Here is a 22,729-nt window from a genome sequence, read left to right on the forward strand (position 1 = left end):
ATAATAATAATAATAATAATAATAATAATAATAATAATAATAATAATAATATAATTTATATATATTTATATTCTGCTTTTTTGCAGAGGAATCAAAGCGGATTACAACAGTATAAGAATAAAACATCGTACAGTTAAAAATTACAGTTAAAAAAATCAATCCCATATCCCACCTGAATAATATTATTATTAATAGTGCCCAAGTAGACCCAAACTTTTCTACTGTCATTCTCCAAAGCTAGCTAACCAGCTCATGAGAATGTCCTATAGGCAACAGTGTCTCTGTTCTCACTTACAGGACATTGGACAGAGGCCAGATTGTTTTATCTGCTTTGTCTTCTATAACTGCTGCTTTGATGCTGCACATTGAACATTCTGGACTTGTTTACAAGTTATGTAACGTAGCACAGTGGTTTTCATGCTGTGTTCAGGGAAAATTCTCAGGATCCTTTGAAGTTTTTCAGGAGCTTCTCATTGAGAAGATCAATAAGGGAAGACAAGCTTGCCTGCCTCTGTTGGCCTTTTCCTGCAGAGAAGTGTTGGTTGTATTCATTTAGGACACTCTCAATCCATGCAAGGTAATGATGGGTCAGTGCTCTTTGTGAATAGAGCATGCCCTATAAAGTGCTAAGGCATGAAGAAAAGATGTGCATAGTTCATTGAGCTATGCTGATTAAGGAATTGCTGGAAGGAACTGCAGCCCAATAACATGTGAGGAACCACAGTTATACTCTCTGATCTGAATATTTTGAAATGACATATTCATATAAAATATGACAGTTTTATATGCATGCTTTTTTAAAAAAGTGACATCTGAAGCAATCTTAAAAATTGAAATACTTTTCTGTCAGCTAATACTATTCTAATATTCTTTTGTACGTGGATTTGATAATACATTATTTTCCAGGAACAGAATGAAGTGTTCAGATGATAATACAGGCATCTGTTTTAAAAATAATAATAAAAACATTGTCATCCAATGACAGTTTAGAATTCACCACAATATATTTGTCTTGCTTGTACTGTAATTTTAAGAGGTATTACTGAAAAAATGAATTCATTTTGAGGAGACTTATTTCCTAGCAAACCATCTGTTTATTAGTGGACAAACTTTATTAAAATTGTGGGGTTTACTTCTAAATAAACCTTCATAGGATTGCTCTAAACCATCATATTCTCATTCACTTGAAAACTGCAGGAACTAAGCTTCCTTGGTCTGCAGGAGAACAAAGACATTAAACTTAAAGGCCATACTAATGGCCTTTTCATTCAATATCTGCTTTACAAACAGGAATCTTGCTGTGCCTGAAATATTTAGCAGAAACACTTAGCTCTGACTGAGGTCAAAGTGGGAAGGAGGAGAAGGTAGTATTGATTCACTGAGTGGAACTTGTCATTAAAAGGAGATTGAATGTTTTGACTCTTATCTCCCTTTATTATAGTGCATTTTTCACCTTAGATAAAACAGCTATTTGTCTTATTTTATGTTTGCTGCTCGAGAATGCTCCAGCAAACACCCACATGTTGACTTTAAGAATTCTTCGCCTATTTATATGCAGTACTAAGGAATACTTAGTAACTCAGTGACTGTAGAAAGAACTGATAATGTATCATCCCTGACCCAAAGGCCTGGGATGTGTGAGCTACAAATGTGTTGTGGGATTTCTGAGACACTTTCCTGGAAGTGTGTGCACATGCTGTCAGATAAGCCAAGTGTACACATCTGAGAGATAAGATGTGAACTATGAAAAATCAAGTGGGGAGAAATGTGCAGAAACTCAGAATCTCACCAAGTGGGGAGAAAATGTTTGCAATGTGTAGCTCTTGACAAGTGAGGATGAAATAAATGAAGATTTATATCTGACAGTCATGCCCTCTCAAAAGGAAGACACATGATAACCCAAATGGTTGCTTTGCAAAATGCAGGTGCAAGGGCTCCTGTTGTGAAGGTTTGTAGTTCAGGTACTGTATACCTCAGTCAATAAAGCCTCTGACGGTGAAGCTCCTTTTACAAAGGCTTTTTAAACCTGCCTCAGTCCTTCCTCTTCGTTTTCTGTATAGTTCTTAACAGCATTGGTATTAGAAGGTTGGCGGAAAGGGGCTTGAGAAACATAGATGCTTGGTAGTGGTTTGCAGCAGCATGTCTGCTGTAAACAGGGCAATAAACAAAGCTTGAGCTGGAAGAGAAGAGATTCTACTCCAACTTATCCTACAAGTGTAGCTGTGTGTGCCTTCCTCTAAAATCCCTTACTGAGTATACATGAACAACAAAACAGAGAAAAAAGGGGAGAACAGGTGTGCCTAACACACTGCCCCCCCCCAAGCATGTTTTTTTTTAAAGTATGCCGTCCAATGGCAGTTTGATGATTGGCCATCAAAAGTAAAATCATAAGAAAAGTAGAGGCTGGTGAAAGAAAGAAAAAAGATCCATGGATACATTTTGGAAGAAACTTTCAAGTGGCTTCTAGAATGTTCAGGTTGTTTTTGTTTATTTATGCAACACTTACCTACCCTAGCTGTTTCTTTTTGCACATGCATATTCTTGATTTTGCATAAAATGGTTGCTGAATAGGTTGAAATGCTCCTTCTGTGTCTGGGGTAGGCACCTCTTTTGTGATGTAGAAAGACAGCAAGCATGGTGTAAGAGAGAAAGTGTGATGTAGTGGTCTGAGTGTTGGACTATGACTATGAGAGGAGGGTTTACTTCTTAGCTTGGGCATGAAAATCCACTGGGTGACCTTGAGCAGGTCACACTCTCTCAGCCTCAGAGCAAGGTAATGGTAAACCTCCTCTGAACAAATCCTGCCAGGAAAACCCCGTGATAGGTTTACCATTAGTCAGAAACAACCTGAAGGTACACAACAACAAGGAACCGATTCCTATTCATTCCATGTTATTTCAGCTTTCATGCCAATTTTGTTGTCGTTGTTGTTAAATAAGTAATGCCCAGGAATACATCAGCTTCCTTAAATGAGGCATACCTATACATAAGTAAGAGGTGAGAATTGTGTGGCCAAATGTTCCTGGGCTGCAACTCTCAGCATTCAGCACCATGAGGTATGCTGATGAGAGCAGTTGGAAGTTGCAGTCCAATATTAATTCCTGCCACTAATATAAGTAAACAGTGGGGGAGGTAATACGTTGAAAAATGGGGAAAATGGCCATGGTAAACTGGGAAATCATATGAATATATTTAATTTAGATGTACTTGCTCTTTGCTGCAACAGGAGGATTATGACAAATGATGTGCAGGAAATGCTGTTTTTAATCAGGATTTGAGAAAAGAAGGAGTTTTTAAAATAAATATAAAAATTTATGATTTACGTATACCTTTGCATATAAATTTAGGCTAGGATCCAAAAAGCTACTTTGCTTATTGATTTTTTCATAGTGTGCAATATCTCTGTTCGATGTCACAAATCTCCTTTGAAAGTCTCCTAAGTTTCAAAAGTGGTATCTGTACCCTGTGGAATTTGCTGCTATCATCATCATCATCATCATCATCATCATCATCATCATCATGCTTTTTCCCCAGTTGGTGACTCAAAGGAGTTTAAAAGAAATTTGAAAACTCGATGTTAGAAATTCACAAGACACAAAAGTTAAAACAAGATTAAACAATTAAAAAAACCCCAGATTAAAAATGTCATTACACACACACACACACACACACACACACACGTGTATGACAATTAGCTAGATCCAGCACATTGTTTAGATGAGACTCTTTACTTCTTTACAAAAAAGTAAATAGAGAGGGTACCAGTTTCAGTTCTCTGGGAAGAGAGTTCCAGAGCCTGGGGGCAGCCACCAAGAAGGCTGTCTCCTGTGTTCCCACCAGATGTAGCTGTGAGAGCGATGGGACAGAGAGAAGGGCCTTCTTAGCAGATCTCAAAGCATGGGCTGGTTAGGGTAAGGGAGAATACAGTTCTTATTTGAGAACCATAAATGTACACAGATTATTAGTTGCACTAAAGTTTACATTCTGGTCACTTACACATTTCAGTTTATCTTTGATCTTAGAGAAAATTGTCAACTGGAGAAAAGCTGAGCCAAATGAATATTTTATAAATTGCTTACTAATAGGTCCACTGTAGATCTTCTGTAATTCAAACATTTTGGGGTGAAGAATGCTACTTACAACAGGGGCCCTCTAAGCAGAAGAACACCAGGTATGTTCTTTGTGGAGAGAGATGAGCTGCACCCTGACACAACATCTGTTGACCATCTGTTGAGTGGTGTTTGTGTGTATAGAGTCTGTGCATATACAGTGGGTCCTTGTTATTCGCTGGGGTATGGTTCCAGACCCCCGCCTCTGCCCCCCCCCATGGATAACAAAATCTGTAGATGTTTCAAGTCCCATTAAACACAATAACATAGTAAAATGATTTCCCTTATATAAAATGAAAAAAATCAAGGTTTGCTATTTGGAATTTATACTTTTTAAATGTTTTCAAACCATGGATGCTTGAATCTGTGGATAAAAAATCTGTGGATAAGGAGGGCTGACTGTAGATTGAATATTTGCAAGGAGAAAGACTGTACATGATTTCAGGCTGTGAGGAATGCTTTCTTATGCAGTGGCTGGCACCATACACTCAGGTGCTGATGAAGAAGTGATCCTAGTCACTGACCTCTGCAGCACTGAGGCAGAATAAATCACCCTTCCCTTTTCTCATCTTCTGGCCTGCTTGAACACACAAGGTGTTTCTTTGAGTACAACACAGACATTTGTTCATTCAAGATTTACAAAAGAGTAAGCAAACTAGCACTCTTTGAGTGTTTTGGACTATAGCTCCTATAACCCATGACCATTGACCCTGGTGGCTAGGGATTTAGAGTCCATAATGGGATTTAGAGTCCATAATGCTTGAGAAACACCAGGTTGTCTGCCACTGCTTTACAGTTTCTAAAGGAAATATTTGGGGATAGGATAGGGCATAGGATCTTTGGTAGCTCCACTAAAATTCAGATTAAACTCCAAGGAGGATTAATCGCTCCACTGGCATTAGTGCCATCAACCTGCACTGTTTTTTACACAGCCTATACACTATCACCCAGTTCACATTTTCATCTCATATAACTGTAAATAAAATAGCCATCTAATCCAACTCTTGTATGTAAAATGTTAAATAAGAATAAGGACAGTTAAGAAATTCAGAATTTAGTGTTTGGCTGCAGCATTTACTGATGACATTTTGGGTGAAAAGTTACAATCTGGCAATTTGTCATTCTTTACATCAAGGATTATATAGCAAGAGACAAACAAGCATTGATTTACAGTGCTGTCTGGGCTTTTGTGGCTCAACCATACATTTCTATACATCCAAACCTGAACCACAGTGTAGTGTAATGGATTGTTTGGTTATCTGGCTACAGCCAGATTTAAAACCGCTGGCATAAGTTTGAATAACTAAAACTTCTTGTAGCAGCCAATTGTAAAAGACAAGAGCAACCATAGGCTTTTTTTTTTTTAACTTGGCTTTTTATATTTCTGAGCAAGCAGGATTTACAACAAAAGGTTGTCCCATTTGCCTTGGTAAAACTTTTCAGGCCACAATTGAATTAAGGAGATTTAGTTCAAATTATCACCAGATTTGTAGCATATTTAACTGATATTTCTATTCAAGAAAAAGAAGGCCACATATTTGAAATTTGTGAACATCAGATCAGTTGTCCACTTCACCCAGTATTGTCAACTCTGACTGGTAGTCATACTCCAGAGTTGTAGACAGGATTCTTGCCTACCTTACCTAGAGAACTCTGGTTTTTCCTGATGACCATGCATACAAGTGCTAACCAGACACTAATTTACCTCTAAGAACTCATATGCTTAGGATGACTTGGTGGCTGTTAAAAAGATTATGCCTTCTTTCCTCTCCCTATAAGGTAAGGAAAAATTTTCTTGCTTCTTTCCAGACCAGAGGTGGAAGTCATTGGGCCCTCCAGATGCTTCTGGACTCCAATTCCCAGCATCCCTAGACAGCATGAGCCAGCGGTGAGGAATGATAGCAAATACAGTTCCACAACATCGAAGTGCCACATGTTTCTCAGCCCTGCTGGCCAGCTATATGAACGCAATTATTTCTACCCCCAAAATAAAGAGGGGGAAAGGATGTAATCCTATGCATACTAGCCTGCTTGGAAGTAAATTCCATTAAATTGTCTTAGTAAATGTCACTAAAACTGCTGTGGCAGTTTTTGCTAATAATGATCAATCAGTTGGACTCTTCTCCCCACAATAGACAAATGATGTTGATTTCTACCAGAAATATGGATATTGTTAACCATCTAAGGGCCTGAAACAGAATATTTAGAAAGTGGGATGCAGGCAACTTTGACTCCACCTCCAAAGACCAGGATGCTTGGCTAAAAGAATCAGATTTCAGTGGGTTGTGAATTTCAAACCATGGTTTTGTAGGCTGAAAATCGACCTGAAATTTCTGTCCATCTCCCACACCAACAGAAGGATCTCCACTTCATGCTTCTCTTGTCTCCAACACACTTAGGATTTCTTAGATCTGACACACATATGATGCACATGGTTTCTCCCTTGTCTCATATGCCATGTCTAATCTTAATGTATTAGACTAGCCCTTGAGTTATAGCCAAGCATTGCTCTAGATTAGTCAGAACAAATCTAGTCAATAATGGCAGAGAGCAATATCTATTTTACTTCAACATCAGCCATCTAATTAAATTCAAATACCCATCAGTCATTTTGTATTTTACATATGAAATCTCACCAACATAATTTGGACTCAGAACAGATGACGACGATGATGACTGATCTTAAAAGAAAATACAGAAAATGTAATATCTTTCCTTGGCTTCTCTCTTTAGTTAACTTGCTTCTAGGGCTAGGGATATAAATCGTATACATTTCATTCTCATACGCAAATTGAATTTTTTTACAGTTTTCTCTTTGCTGAAAAAAAATAACTGAAAACTCTTTAGCAGGCTATTCTTAGCTCGGGATTTATTTTGTTTCCCCCTCGGAAAAAAAAAAAGAGTAGGCTTTTATGCAGAAACTTGCTTCAAAGTATGATCTTGAGGCTAAAAATATTTACCTCCTAGTCTCCTGTACAGAAATCACCATTTTCTGTGAAGAAAATACAGTTTTCTGTGGAATAAACTTGCTTTCCCAGAAAATGCTATTTTCTGTACAGGAAACTTGTTTTCTTCACAGAAATGTTATTTCAGTGCTTCTTGAACTAAGCGTTGTATCATAAAATTTGGGGAAGTAGAAACACTAAAATTACAGCATTTTATCCACATATTAGCATAAGAAACAAGCATCAAGTTTGTTTCTAAATATAAAGTATACGAAATCCTCCATCAGTCCTGTGGCTTGGGATGGAAAGCATATTTCCCATAGTTTGTTGCCTGCATACAAAAATAGGTTTCCCGACAGAAACCCATTGAGAAGTGTAACACAGTGTTGGGAATTTTGCTCAGTTTTTCCCTTTCATTTGCACATCCCAAATTTTATCATGAGATTATCCCCAATTATAATTACAATTATTACAAATACAAATACAAGGTTTTATGAGAACTTCATTGGTCAGTTTCAGGAGCTGGCAAAAACAGTATAAAGGGAAGAAACCATCAACATTAGTTTGAAAAAGAAAAGGAGAAAAATTCCATCAGTTTTCCATATTATCAAGCAGGAGCCCTAGTGACGCAGAGGTTAAATGCCTGTACTGCAGCCATTCACTCGAAACCACAAGGTTGCGAGCTCAAGACCAGCAAAAGGGCCCAAGCTCGACTGAGGCTTGCATCCTTCCGAGGTCGCTAAAATGAGTACCCAGACTGTTGGGGGCAAATTAGCTTACTTGCTAATTAGCTTACTTGCTGTTCACCGCTATGATCTTTGGAATAGCGGTATATAAATAAAACAAATTATTATTATTATTATTATTATTATTATTATTATTCCCATTTTTTAACAAAAGGAACTGAGAAAAGGAAACTAAACCCAGCAATCTGATACTATACATAGCCTTACATAGGACTTTATCTCACTGTTCCTCCTCGGTACATTCTCAGGACTGGGAGGAGCAGCAATGAGTGCGGAACAAGTGAGGGACTGGTGTGTGTGGTAAAATCCGTCCCCCACTCATTCCATTCCCTTCTGTTCCATCCTGAGGCCGTCCCTTAGGTCCTGTGCGGTAAAGTTCATAATTTTTTTTTCCTCCTACATCATTTTTAGAAATTATTTTGAGGAAGAAAATATGTGAATATTTTTTCATAAACACATTTTCATCATAGGAGGACATTTACCATCTCGGCCCCGACCCTCTGGAATACGCTGCCCATAGAGCTCCGCTCGGCTACCTCCCTAGCCCAGTTCAGGAAGGATTTAAAAACCTTCCTGTTTAAGCGAGCGTTCCCCAATACGTTCTCTATTTAGCCCCCCCCCCCCCGATAGCCAATGTTGAGCTGGCTAGTATCTGTTTTTAAGGTATATTTTAAATTGTTTGATTGTTTTTATATATTGTACACTGTATTTGTTACTATGCTGTGCACCGCCCTGATTGGAAGAAGGGTGGTATACAAATAAAGCATTTATTTATTATTATTTATTTATTTTAAAAGAACATATTCCACAATCCATGTTATTTCCACAATTTCTTCCAAGGCCAGCCTGTTTTGCCTGCCTGTATATAAAATGGGGAGGGGAACAATATTTTTCCTAAGTTTTTTCTGCCCCTTCCCTGGAACCTGATGTCCTTACAAAGTAATCTAATTTTCATCATCCTCAATCAGCACAACATTGATTTTACACGCTGAAGATGATGGGATTCAAGAATACTTGGAGGGAATACAGTTTGAGAAAAGCTACATTAGATAGCGAATCATTTGGGGGTTGTCCATGTGGGCAAGGTAAGCAGTGGTCCTGGCTCCCAGGTCAATGTGGGAACAGGCGAGTGAACACCTGCCTGTCCCCATGCCAACCCAGGGACTCATCCCATCGTATGCTACCTGTCTGCTCAGACCCTTAGTAACACATTTTAGGATTTAATTTTCAGATTACCCTAGTCTTGACTACAGTCAGTGCTGAAATGTTGCACCTAAAGTTTGATACCTAATCACAGATGCCACTTAAAAACAGGGCATCTGTGTACATCAATTATAGGTCAAATTTAAGATTCAAGAATATGCTGAGTTATTTTGTTGGCTACCCACATATGTATGTCTTGGATGTGCAGAATAAACTCCATCTACATGACTGCCATCCGTTTGAAATAAAGCAGGTATGCTCAGTTTTTTAAAGCAAGAGAGAATTGTTTCTTTCTGGCTGTGGTCTTCTTTTTAAGAACATATATCAAGTTACTTGACATGCCGAGCCTTTCCTTCTTCCCAGACATAACATCAAAATTCATACACATTCAGTTTAACTGTGGTGTTAAGAACCTGATAGGTGCAATCTTTATGCTCACAATAAATCAACTCGCATGAATAAAAGTAGGGGTGATAAACAGTCCTGGCTGCCTATTTAACCTTACCTTTCTTCCAGCTGAAACCTTTTGCATATTTACCGGAAAATAAATTCCACTGAGTTCAATGAGGTTTACTCCCAGCTAACTATGCATAGGATTACAACTTGTTGAATTAGGGCTTCACCTTATTCCCATATCCAAGTAGAAGATATATTCATGGTAGATGTCAACTTTTTCATTCACATTCTCCTATATTGAATATTTTTTTCATAAATCACAAAGAAGACCTGCCTGTTTGCTTTCATACCTTCATTCCTTTGCTCCTCTGTTGAGCTGGCATTTATATGCAAGACTGTATCTGGTTTATGGCCAGTGTAGGCCAGAGGAAAAGCAGTTAAGGAAGGTTCATTAAATGGGACCCCTGATCATTGCTTTGTTGCAGTTAGAGAGGGTGAGAAACCTGACCTTTACCATTACAAGGATGTGAGCAAGGAACAGAACACTCTGAAAGCGGCAATGGCTGCCAGTTTGTTTCTTGCACTTTTAAAGATTAGAAGCAAGGGATGAATTGTTTACATATTTATTAGCAGTGAGACAGTTGTTGTTGTTGCATGTGTGTTTTGCTCCTCAAAGGAGGAAGACACTGGATTTTTGCCTCTGACAAACAACTTTTTACAAAACCATTTTTCATCTCACCACCCCCCCCCCCCCCCATCCGTCTCTTCTTGTTTTGTCATCTCTCTGGATGGAAAGGCTCTAGCAGCATTGGCATTAGGAAGATGGTGAAAGAGACCAGGTGAAAGTGACTTCCAGTATCAGGTTTCAGCAGCATGTTTGCAGGAAAAAATGCAATAAAGCTTGAACTGGGAAAGAATGGGATTCTGTCTCTCCAATCCAACTGTAACTGTGTATGGTTGCCTAGAACGAAACTGCTTCCAGAATCTCTTAATGAAAATGTAAATGAGAAAAGGGGAGAGCAGATAAGCCTGCCTCATGAGCTAACCCTCAGAATGTTAAACATTTATGTTTAAGTTTGGCCAAAAAAAATGTAAATCATAACTGGAGGCTAGTGGGCCCAAAACACATGGCCAAAAGCACTGGCTTTGGGCCGATCCGGGGGCATGGCGTTCAGGTGACACATGCACCCAGATCAGACCAAAGTCATAACATGGCTGCTTAAGGCAGCCCAAAAACAGCCACAAAAAGAGCGCAAAAAAGCACTTCTTAGTTTTTTGTGGGTTTTTCAGGCTATGTGGCCATGTTCCAGAAAAGTATCTTCCTGACGTTTCGCCAGCGTCTGTGGCTGGCATCTTCAGAGAATGCTTTGCCTGAAAAAAGTTGGGTGTATATATACTGTGTGAGCCTGGGAATGCAGGAGTGATTTGCATGTGTATTGTTCTGTGCTGATGGCCGGGCTCAGGCTGGGAGCCTAATGCAAAAGAGGATTAATGTCTGCTAATTGGTGGTCATTATCTGCTGGGAAAGCCCCTGACTCTGAGTGGTTTCCCATTTGCATTTGCTGAGTCCTTATTTTGCTATTCCTCAGGACTGGTAGCCAAATTTTGTTCATTTTAAGGGTTTCTTTTTTCTGGTTGAAATTGTCCAGGTGTTTGTGGATTTCAGTGGCTTCCCTGTGCATCCTGACATGGTAGTGGTTGGCATGGTCTGTCCGGGATTGCTGCCAGCAATCTCTGACTTATGCTGATTACCAAGCCTGCAGCCAACGCGTGTAGGCAAAACAAACCTTGTGGAGAAGCAGTCAAAGAGCAAGCCGAGGAAACAAGCCAATGTTGGGGTTGCAGAAAGTCAAGCGTGCCGAAAGACGAGCCGAAGTCAGGAAGCCAGAAAGCAGCATGGTCAAAACAGTCCGAGGTCACAATAGCCAAGAGATAACAAAGGTCTGGTCCGAGGTCAAGATAACAAGGTAACAAGATGTCAGGAGCTAGAGCGACAGCAATCACACCAAGGGCTCATGCAATAAACTCTAGCAACAAACTCAAGCCTCTCTCCCACTTAAATCAGCGAAGCTCTCCCTCAAGCCACCTGAGGCTGGTTTGCTAATTGTCTTTCTGCAATCCTCCTGGATCTGCGCCTGCAAGCACTCTCGGCCCTTCTCTCTTGATAAGAAGGCACTTGCAGGCACGCCTCGTCTCCCGAGTCACCACTAGGCTGTGGCACCATAGAAGGCCTTTCCTCAGCACTAGGACCTGGTTGGACCTCCTGCTCTGGGGCTGGGGAAGCACAGCTGGGACCTGGCAGAGCAGAACTAACACCTGGCGTAGCCTCAATCAGCCCTTGCTCTGGAGGAGGCTCATCCTCCTCCTCATCCTCCGAGAGCTCATCTTGGCTGGTCCAGAACTGGTAGACTGAGCAAAACGCATCTGTGAACCCCACTTCTTGGAAGATGAACTGAAGCATCTGGACCGGGTTCTACAGGCCAATGGTTATTCCAGCTCAGACATCAGAAGGGCTGCCAGGCCCAGGAAAACCCAGAGAAGTGAACACAAGCAGCCACCCAAAGGGAAGGTATTTTTACCATACATCAAAGGTGTCACAGACAGAATAGGTAAAGTGGTGAGGAAGCACAACCTTCAAATGGTTTACAAACCGACGAAGAAAATCCAACAAATGCTTCACTCAGCCAAGGACCAGAGAGACCCTGTCACATCCGCAGGAGTTTACCACATACCATGCAGCTGCGGACAAGTCTACATAGGGACCACCAAACGCAGTGTGCAAACAAGAATCAAGGAACATGAGAGGCACTGCAAACTGGGCCAACCAGAAAAATCAGCAGTAGCAGAACATGCCACAAACCATCCTGGGCATAAAATACTGTTTGAAAACACTGAAGTTCTGGACCATGTCAGGATGCACAGGGAAGCCATAGAAATCCATAAACACCTGGACAATTTCAACCGGAAAGAAAAAACCCTTAAAGTGAACAAAATTTGGCTACCAGTCCTGAGGAATAGAAAAATAAGGACTCAGCAAATGCAAATGGGAAACCACTCAGAGTCAGGGGCTTTCCCAGCAGATAATGATCACCAATTAGCAGACATTAATCCTCTTTTGCATTAGCCTCCCAGTCTGAGGCTGGCCATCAGCACAGAACAATACACATGCAAATCACTCCTGCATTCCCAGGCTCACACAGTATATATACACCCAACTTTTTCCAGGCAAAGCATTCTCTGAAGATGCCAGCCACAGACGCTGGCGAAACGTCAGGAAGAAACTTTTCTGGAACATGGCCACATAGCCTGAAAAACCCACAAAAAACTATAGACTCTGGCCATGAAAGCCTTCAACTTTACAAAGCACTTCTTGCTGGTGGCCTATTCGGGACCATGATGGCAGCCAGCCTTGCAACAGCAGCATCTGGTCACCATGGTCCCACACTGAATGAGAAGCAACCGGGACTAGAGCAGCCAGCAGCAACTCCATGCTGCTGATCTGCTTGAACTCATGGTGAACTGCTCTTCTTTTTGTGGTATAGGAAATTTCCCCTATTCTTTCCATGTTATTTCTGCCTCTGGTACCATTAAAGAAGTAATGACCTTGAACACATCTATTTCATTAACTGTGATATGTCTGTACCTATATTTTCACAAGGAAAAAAACCTAGGGCTCTTTGGCCTGAATTCTGCTGGTAGTCATGACTGGAGAATATCCATTGAATCAACAGGATATCCCTAAGTGTTGGCTCGTCATTCAATAGTTAGGACATTATCACACAAGGCTTTCAAACTGCAATTAAAGTTGAGGAATCATGTCTTTGAAAATACTTCGTGATGTCATCTCTGTATCATTGCTACTGTTTCTTTGAAGCATTGTTAGTATGTCCATTTTCAATGACAGGGAAAATGTGTCAGTAACCCCCTCCCCCCAATTGTGCTGCTTTTCCATTACTCCACAGGTGCAAAAGTTTCATGCTGTAGTGGTTTGAGTGTTGGACTATGACACTACGGACCAGGGTTCAAATCCTGGGTCAGACATGTAAATCCATTGGGTGACCTTGGGCAAGTCACATGCTGTCAGTCTCAGAGGAAGGCAATAGCAAACCCCCTCTGAAGAAACTTGCCAAGGAAATACTATGCTAGGTTCACCTTAGGGTCGGCATAATTGAGAAATTATTTGAAGGCATACAACACCAAAGACAGAAAGACCTCCTTCAAAGAACACAAGACTCAAACAGGGTCATATGTGGTGTTACAAGCTTTTAGATGGTCTGGACATAGGTTGGATAGGACTTTATAAATCCTAACCAGAATTCTCATTTTGGCCTAGAAATGGATATGTAGCTAGTGGAAGCTGCTTCAACAAGGGAGTTAACACACACTCTATAACCAAACCTGCTTTAAATAGTCTTACATGCAAGAATATGCTTGGTTATAGTCACTGACGGTACTGAATTACTCTTCCCACTACTTAAACCTTTAAAACTACCTAGTGAAGAGAAGACCGGTCATGGTGGATGCCATTTCTAGTTGGCAAATTGTCTCATTGCTGTTTGGACTGTGTCCTCTAATATGAACCCATGGAGTGTAAACTTCAACCACGGGAACTGACTTCTGAGTAAACATGCTTAGGATTTCACTGTGGATAACACATTCAGAAATAAATAAAACTTTTCTCACACAGAATATTTTGAAAGATTAAATATGGCAACATCAAAAAAAAGCAGAATAACTAACACAATCCAAACACACTTAGGCAATGGAATTGCGGAACAAAATACCACAGTGAGTGCATTTTTCTCCCTGGGGAAAATGAGTTTTGAACAAAATGAATCTTGTGCAGTGACAGATGTCAATTACATTATATAATGCACTACTTGAGGACCATTAAATAGATTAACAAATTGTGACAAAATGACAAATGTGTCCTATAATGATTGATGAATACTTGTTGATTCAGGGACAGGAAATTCTGATGGCTGCCTCTTCCTTTCTACTAGCTTTCTGCGGAAGATTTTCATTTCAGTTTTCTTTTTCAATACCTGTAGTTATGTCTCTCATTTCTTCCATGATGAAACTATAAGCATTATGCATTGGAATCCCTGGTACTCTCACATTTTGCTTAATCTTTAAGAAAACTGTGACAAGATAGGTCTTCAAATGCCCTGAGTCTCTCCAGTCTTTAACAAAATTAGGGCTGACCCCAACCATTGGTAGGCTGAAACATTCATCTCAGCCAATTTATATCATGGAATGCCAGTATATCTCTTATGCAAAGAGAGAAGAGATGTGTACAGAGACTTCTTGCACAAACTGTGGAAATTGCTAATGAAAAATGAAGGGACCTTTGTCTTAGAGTCAAGAAAACTCATGATGATTGTCAGTGTAACCCTAGCTGGTATATAATGAGAAATTGTGCAAATATCTTGTTGTTATTTGGTGTAGATTAACTTTGATTTATGGCAGTCCTATGAACGAGACACCTCCAAGTGTTCCATTCATCAGTTGCTCTTCACTGGTCTTCCAAAATAAAGGCCATAATTTCATTGACTGAATAATTCTACCTATATGTGGTATGATCTTCCTCTTTTCCTGCTGCAAATACTTTTTACAGCTCTATTTGGGAAAGAAAGATTTAATCTATAGAATGTGTGTTCTATGAAGTCCCATGTTGGCAAAGGGCTTTCATTATGATCAAGAATTACCAGAATTGACTTACATGTGAGACATAACTTCTGTCTGCAGTCTATTAATTAAGCAGTTACTTTTTTGGTTAAGCAATCTTCCGGTAATCAGCATTGGGTGATCTTTTGGCAAAGTAGCAATGCTGTTCACTAACCAGTTCAGTCATATAATCTAGGAGCAAATCATAGAAGCCAAATAAACCTGTCGGTCAGTTTTAAAATTGTTTTAAGCAGAAACTGGAAGCCGGGGATTTACTGGGGTGAAATGTGTTATTGGCTGATTAATTACAAACCCAGCCTCTGTAAAAGGATTTAAGTTCTAAACTGCATGCCTCGAGTCATTTTGGTACTTGGATGCACTCGGGTTCTCTCTGAGATGCTGGAAAACTGTAAAATCTAACTAGGATTTCAAGGTTTCCTTAGTTATAGAAACTGAAATTCAGTTTGAGAGCCTCTCCATTTAAATAGTACACAACCATTTTGCCCCAATCACAATGTCAAAATATCAGAAATGATTTATTTATGTGTCCATTTCCCCATCAAAGGCCAACTCAGATGACTGAATTTATTCATACACATGTGAATTAAGTACACAGACAAGTGGAGGGAAGATCATATGAACGAGCCAGTAGATATTGTGAGCAAGTATCCATCTGTGTTGTGGTTTGGAAAAGACACAGTTGCAGAGCATGGAAACACCAATTTTCTCAACATAGTTGTCCCTGCCTGTCCTTTCAGCTTTTGCTGTTAGGCAGTCAGATTTATATTATTATTATTATTATTGAACAGTCCTTATGTATCCAAGAAATGTTTCTAAACTCCTCTCTGCAGCCTTCAACTTGTTCTCCTGGCTATGCTCAGATTGCTACCACTAGTGTATCAGTGTAGCCTATTCTATTCACCATTTCTGTTATACATCTTAGCAAGAGTGGGAACTGTGTGGCTTTCTAAATGATGTTGGATTTCCATCAGCCAAGATCTGGCAACCTATTAGTGGCATACACCAGTTTTAAATTAACCTCAAGCCTGTGTTTGTCTATTTTTGGGCACTGTGGAAGTTGGTATTCCCATCCTCCTTCTGCAGAGACCAAGTCCCCCCCTCCCAACCTACTATAGAACCACTATAGCCATTCCATTTCTGGAGAGTGGGGAAGAATTGCAGAAGCATATGGCTATGTTTCCATAGCCAGTCACAAAATAATTACATCTGCTGAGATCTCTGAGACCCCAGCAGACCTTAGCAGATGGTGGAATTGCTTCATATCTGGCCACAGGGACATAGCCAGATGCTTCTGTGATCCTCTCCACCAGGCACTGGAATGGTCACAGAGAGTCTCGGCAATTCCACAGTGGTGTAGTAGTGTAATTCTGGATGCAGATCTACTACAATATCCTGAACCTTGCAAGATTGTGTATATAATCAGCAAATCTAATAGTGAGGGAACAAGTTCTGGAGGGGCTCACATCATCCATCTTTCTCTTTCCCTGAATTACAGGATAGTGGTGACCATCACATGAGGTCAGAATCCAAACATCTGTTGCAGAAGAACTGTTTTACATCTTGGGCTATATTATTGTCATAGAGATGTGAAGCAAAATGCTAAAAGACAATAAAGCATATGACCTTGTGTAGAGAAGTGCACAGAAATTAATGTATCTGCACAGAAAATGATTTTTTTCCTCTGAAGGAATACTATTTTCTGCCTCCAAGCATGCAGTTTTCCACAAAGTAAGTCCCAATCTACAAATCATCTTCAAAAATTGTACAGTTTTTTGACAACTTTCTCACAGTGACAGGGAAAATGGTAAAAATATTTATTCTTATCTGTGAGAATGAAATTTATAAAGATTTACATCCCCACATGTGTGCTAGCAGAAGCAGGATAATTGCTGTGGGACCTCATTATTATATCTCTCCATGATATAATATGGCCACATTTTCAGGAACTGTAGTATCAAAAAGTCATATATCCATACTCTGTAAGGAAGTTTGGTCTAACATCTAAGCATGGTTTTCTTAAATATATGAATGGGGAGATGCTTTGTGGAAACAACAGCCTTAACTCCAGAGATTCCTTTCCTTTAAGTGTTTAAAAAGGGAGAAACGTTTTCTACAGGCAATAGCCATATTGCTGGCATGGGTCAAAGGACACCAGGAGAGCTCACTGATATGACTTTCATTTCCCAAGCACCTACCAAAAACCTATAGTTGGCTATCTGAGCATATGCAAGCATAGATAATCTGCATTTGTAGTAGACCAAAGTAAAATACCAGCAGATGTTAATTCCAGGCAAAGGTCCAAGGAAACAAAATCAGAGTAGCCAATTTTAATTGTCTGCCCCAGGCATTAGCCTAGCCAAAACAACTAGCTGTATGTTTGGCCAATCCTGCTTACTGCATCTAGATTCTAGAAGATATCCCATAGAAACAGAAACTGAGCCTCTCTTCTGGTTGATGAATCTCTTCAGTCAAAACTTTCTCTGTGGAGGAGGGGGAGGGGAGTAGCCATTATTAACATTTGTTATAATATTGCTTTGGCTGAGCCTGCAGATGGTATGTCCAACTCCATTTCTGTAAGTGAATGGGTACAATAATGAAGGAGAACTGCAGCTTTATTCTTCTTCTTTCCCTGAAAACTAAAGGCCACAATTTGGACTGGTTTTTGTTTTTTGGGATGCTGTTGTTGTTGTTTTGAACCATGAAAAAAAAAAAACTTTTGCTTCACTCCTGGTAGACTGAGACATTTCATGCTGCAAATGCAAATTGTTGCTTTTCTTGCAGCTTTATTAATCTCTTTTAAATCAAACTAATAAACAGATGCTAAAATCATTACTAGCTGGTTTGGGGAAGTATAAACTCTGGAATTGAGATATGTACAGTTCTATGAGTTTTACATACTTCTGCTTCAAACAGCAACAACAAAACAGTTTCTGATTGAAATTTATGAAACAGCAGCAAGCTTAAGGAAAAACCAAGGAATCAAAGTTCTTTGAGACCAAGTCTTTCAGCTCAGTATCTGTTTGCAGAATATATTCATTTTATATTTATTCAACATACACCCGGAAAGTGGCCCTTAATTATCTCCTGAAGGAATTGCTGCCAGTCAGGTTTCTTTCTGTTCTTCCCTAAGGAAAGGGAAAATACATCTAAAATTAGCAAATGTTTTGCATACTCTTTTAAGCATCCCACCCTCTTCTGTCACTGTCGTTGCTAGGTTTGCTTTTTATAAGTTCCACTCACAACTAATACAAACTTGGGAGGGGAAGAGAAATCCTGCCCAACATGTGGTTAGTGACATCGGAAACTAAGCACAGCAAAAGAGATTTGCATTGTTGCTATATTCAGAAGGAGATTTTGCTGAAAAGCAGTGAAAGGCTGTAGCAGGGCATTAGTGAAACAAATAATCCTGTTTGATGAAGCTGTTTGTTCCACAAATGTGTTTCCACACACTGAAGCTTTCAGAGGTTGGAAGCTTCATGGGCAAAAGGGTGGCTGTGAGTATTGGGTCCCAGCATCTAAAACACAGGATTGTGGTTGAAGCTCCTCAGAGGGCCAAATTAGAGAAGGGAATAAAAAAACCATAGCAAGGTCTCCCATCTCTGATGGGAGCAAGGCATAATAACAAGAGACAGGGATTTGGATCAGAAATTTAGTCCTTGAATGGGGAAGTTAAATCTTTTCTCACCTGACTATATTCCTGATGTAAAATTCCTTCAAGAGCCAGTACAACATAGTGGTTCGTAGTGGACTACAACTCTGGAGACCATAGTTTGAATTCCCCACTTGGCCTTGAAAAACAACTGGGTGGCCTTGGGCAAGTCACATTCTCTCAGCCTCAGAGAAAGGCAAAAGCAACCCCTGGAACAAATCTTGCCAAGAAAACCTCGTGATAGGTTCATCTTAGGGTCCCCATAAATTGGAAATGACTTCAAAGCACGCTGTAGCACAACAACTACAAAAATTCCTTCCCTGGCTACATATTGTGCCTTGTTAGAAAGAGGCCACGTGGTGCAATAACTTGGGTGCTGAATTACAATCAGGGAGAGTCAAGAAGTTCACTGGATAATAATGGGGCAGCCACTCTTTCACCTGACCCAACTCAAAATGGGGAGAAGGGCCATGTAAGCCACCTTGAATTCATTAAGGAAAAGGTGTGATCTCAAATAAATAACAAATAAATTTGGAGAGACATATCTGTTTCCAAATAAGATAAATGGCAGTCTGAAAGGAATGAGTATCTGCAAACACTGTCGTTCAGCCAAGGCTTTACTTTAGATCCAGTTCAGGCTTTTCTTTAAAGAGACACCAGACTCAAATGATCATTGCGGAATAGCGGTCTATAAATAAAAATTATTATTATTATTATTATTATTATTATTATTATTATTATTATTATTAAATTCATTCTTGCCAGTTGGTTGATGCCAGATTGGAAACCATAGAGTCATAGAGTTGAAAGAGGTCTGATGGACCATTGCATCCAACCCCCTGTTCCATGCAGGATCTCCAGTTAAACATTGGCTCCCAAAGCCTCCCAAATTATCCATTCCTGTTCTAGAAGGAGGCCCAAAAATTGCAGCCTGTCAGTCAAATGTCACCTTTGGACCCAACTTGTGTGGCACCCAGAGTCCCATTGCCAATGTCCCCTTCCCCCAAAATAAAACAGCCTTTAAAAATGCAAACATTCATAGGTTGTTTATTGATTTTCACCTAAAAACTGTATGGAAAGACTGCAAAAACATCCACACCCCCTCAGAACATCATACTACTTACTCCTCATCCCTCTCGAAACAGTGACAGGATTGAGACTGTGAAACACTATCGGTTTATTGTATAGACTCGCAATAATGTATGTACCAAATAAAAATTAAAAATAAAAAAACAGTGACAGGAAATTGATTTTTCAAAACTGGCATTTTTAAACATTAGGAAGAACTTCCTGACAATAAGAGCTGTTTGACTTTGGAATAGACTGCCTCAGAGTGTGGTAGATTCTCCTCCTTTGGTGGTTTTTAAACACAGGCTGGTTGACCATCTGTCAGGAGTGCTTTGATTTTGTGTCCCTGCATGGCAGGTTTAGAATGGATGGCCCTTGTGGTCTCTTCCAACTCTGTGCTTCTATGATTCTATGAAGTGATGTGATATTAGTACTGGTTGTTATTTTAAAAGGGACTACAGCTGAAAATGGCCTCGCTGGAGGGGGACTCTTTTTTGAACTTGCTACTTTGACTGGTAGTTCTGGGAGCTGTAGTCCAAAATGTAGCTATTCCAAGTTGATATTCATGCTCTTTTGTATTTGGGAACAATGGAAGAGATATTTATAGTATAGTTTTAAAAAACTATTGATAAACTATTAATAATCAAATAAATGAATGAATTAAACAGTACCCTTTGATTGGATGAGTATGGGCACAAACTCAGACCATGAAGCTGCAAAGAGTATGTTCCTAACTCTGAGCTGTGGTGCCTTCACTTTTAAATTTTGATGATTTAATTTCTGGAAATTTTAATATAAGTCAACTTGATTGATGTAAGCTAGGCTTATGTGTGGATTGCAGCTTCATTATATACCAGCTTTTTGCATTTAAATATTACAGTCTAACTCAAACCATTCCAAAATGCATTTTAAAATATATACTCTGAGATAAAATCTGGGCATGTTTTGAGATAAATCACATTTTAGTCCCCCAGATAAGCTTCTGTTGCTAATGCTACACAAGATTTGACCTGTAGTGTAGAAATTCTGTGGCATTGTTTCCTGAACAGTCATAAATATTTTCCCAAACTGCAACCAATTGCTGTGTACAGTTCAGTTTTGTTTTTCAAACAACAAAAACAAGAATATCTGAACAAATCAACCAATTTTTTTTTTACCATTGTGTTATATTTTTGTCTCCACTGAGTGCAAAGTATTGAAATAAACAATGTCCCATGCTTTTTCAACAAGCTGTGGGGTAGCAAAACAGAAGTGGCATACTCTCTTGTTCTCAACCAGTTAATCCCATTTGGGAGAAACTGACATTTCTTCCAGTGTGGATTCGGGAAATATTCCACAAATTATGAAATGCTCATCTCTTTGTTTTGTTTTATATCTTATCTTACAGGTACTGGCTGACCAACAAAGTTTTCATCAAGCGACCCAGCACAGGACTCCTCATGTACACACTTGCCACAAGGTTCTGCGATGAAATTCATCTGTATGGATTCTGGCCATTCCCAAAGGATATAAATGGAAAATCAGTCAAATATCATTATTATGATGACTTAAAATATCGATACTTTTCTAATGCCAGCCCTCACAGGATGCCATTAGAGTTTAAAACTTTAAGTATGTTACATAACAGAGGAGCACTTAAATTGACCACGGGAAAATGTGTTCAGCAATAAAGCACAAGTTCAGTACAAAGAGAAATAAAGGAAATGGGCTTCATGATAAGATTCTTTGGAAAAACAGGAGGATCCAAGCTGTGGATATATCCCAGTGCACTGTAACAAGCCATTGGAGAACAAGGAAGTACATCACAAGAGTTCCCATTGCTGGCTAACGTTTTATCTGTGAGTGCTAAATCTCTGAGTGCAATGGTTCGAGTAAGTGCCACTTTCACTGAAAACAAAGCTTGAATGTATAAAATCAGTAGTGTTTACAAGATCCAATGATGCATTCATCGCTTGTTTAAAGCAGCAAATAGTTAATTTACTGCTCATTTGCCACCAGAAACATCGGGCCACATAGAAAGAAAAATCCAGGTGTTGGGATCTGTTTCTTAAGGAAATGCAAGCCTCTGGCCATAGAAAAATTGAGGTGGAATTGACAGAACAACAGAGAACACCACAAAGATCCAGTAAAATACCTTCAGTCAGGGGCATGCCTGGCTTTGTATTATAACCTCCTTTCCTCTCTTTTCCTGTTTTTAAAATTGTCATTCATTTTTCTATGTTGTTTGAGTACTGAAAACCTTTTAAGGGATTTTGAAAAGAACATTGTGAACCTTTCAGATAATCAAGAAGTTGTCTTAGAAGATCTTATTTTTTAAAGAGAAGTCCAGATGCATTTTAAGATCTACATTGAATGTTATGGTTCAGCTTGGCATATGCATTACTACTAAAACTGCCTCCATGCCATGACTTGCTGCTGCTGCATTAAATACGGCCAGGTTTTTCTTCTGCAGCCCCTGGAAATGCTCTGTACCAGCAATAGCCACTGCCAGGAATATGTACTGCTGGCACAGATGAAGTGTAAATATTCACGCTAAATATAAAAGGTGGTGTGGGAAAACATCATCTAATAGAGAGCAGTGTGGGGGTGTTTGTTTGTTTGTTTTTTTAACAGTATAACCTAAACAGATCAGGGCTTAGAATCTCCCATATGCTTTAAATCAACCTTGCCTTACCTGGCATCCTCTGGCTGTGTTGGACTACAACTCCCAGCTTTCTGGCCTGCAGAGCTATGACTCAGTGATAATGATGGGAGTTGTAGTCCAGCATGTTTAGAGGGTGTTCAGTTGGGAGAGACTGCTTCTGGTGCTTCTGTCAGAGCAAATCAGAATGTTATAATGAACACAATGACTGGAATCTTGTTAGTGAGTTACCAAGGCATAAGTCCAACATATACTATTGCAACTTACTTTTCGGCCATTGCAGT

General features: G+C 39.6%; 1 protein-coding gene across 2 annotated transcripts in view; it reads left to right on the forward strand.

Moving 5' to 3' along the window:
* ST8SIA4 (ST8 alpha-N-acetyl-neuraminide alpha-2,8-sialyltransferase 4) overlaps positions 1-22,513 on the forward strand; it is a 107,457-nt gene extending 84,944 nt beyond the window's left edge. For both annotated transcript variants that reach the window (XM_042455824.1, XM_042455826.1), the window contains exon 5: positions 21,192-22,513. In XM_042455824.1, coding sequence (XP_042311758.1) covers positions 21,192-21,474 — 283 coding nt within the window. In that variant the 3' untranslated portion in view covers positions 21,475-22,513. The remainder of the gene's footprint in view (positions 1-21,191) is intronic.
* The last annotated feature ends 216 nt before the right edge of the window (positions 22,514-22,729 follow it).

Source organism: Sceloporus undulatus, chromosome 2 (assembly GCF_019175285.1).
Source record: "Sceloporus undulatus isolate JIND9_A2432 ecotype Alabama chromosome 2, SceUnd_v1.1, whole genome shotgun sequence".
Lineage (NCBI taxonomy): Eukaryota > Metazoa > Chordata > Lepidosauria > Squamata > Phrynosomatidae > Sceloporus > Sceloporus undulatus.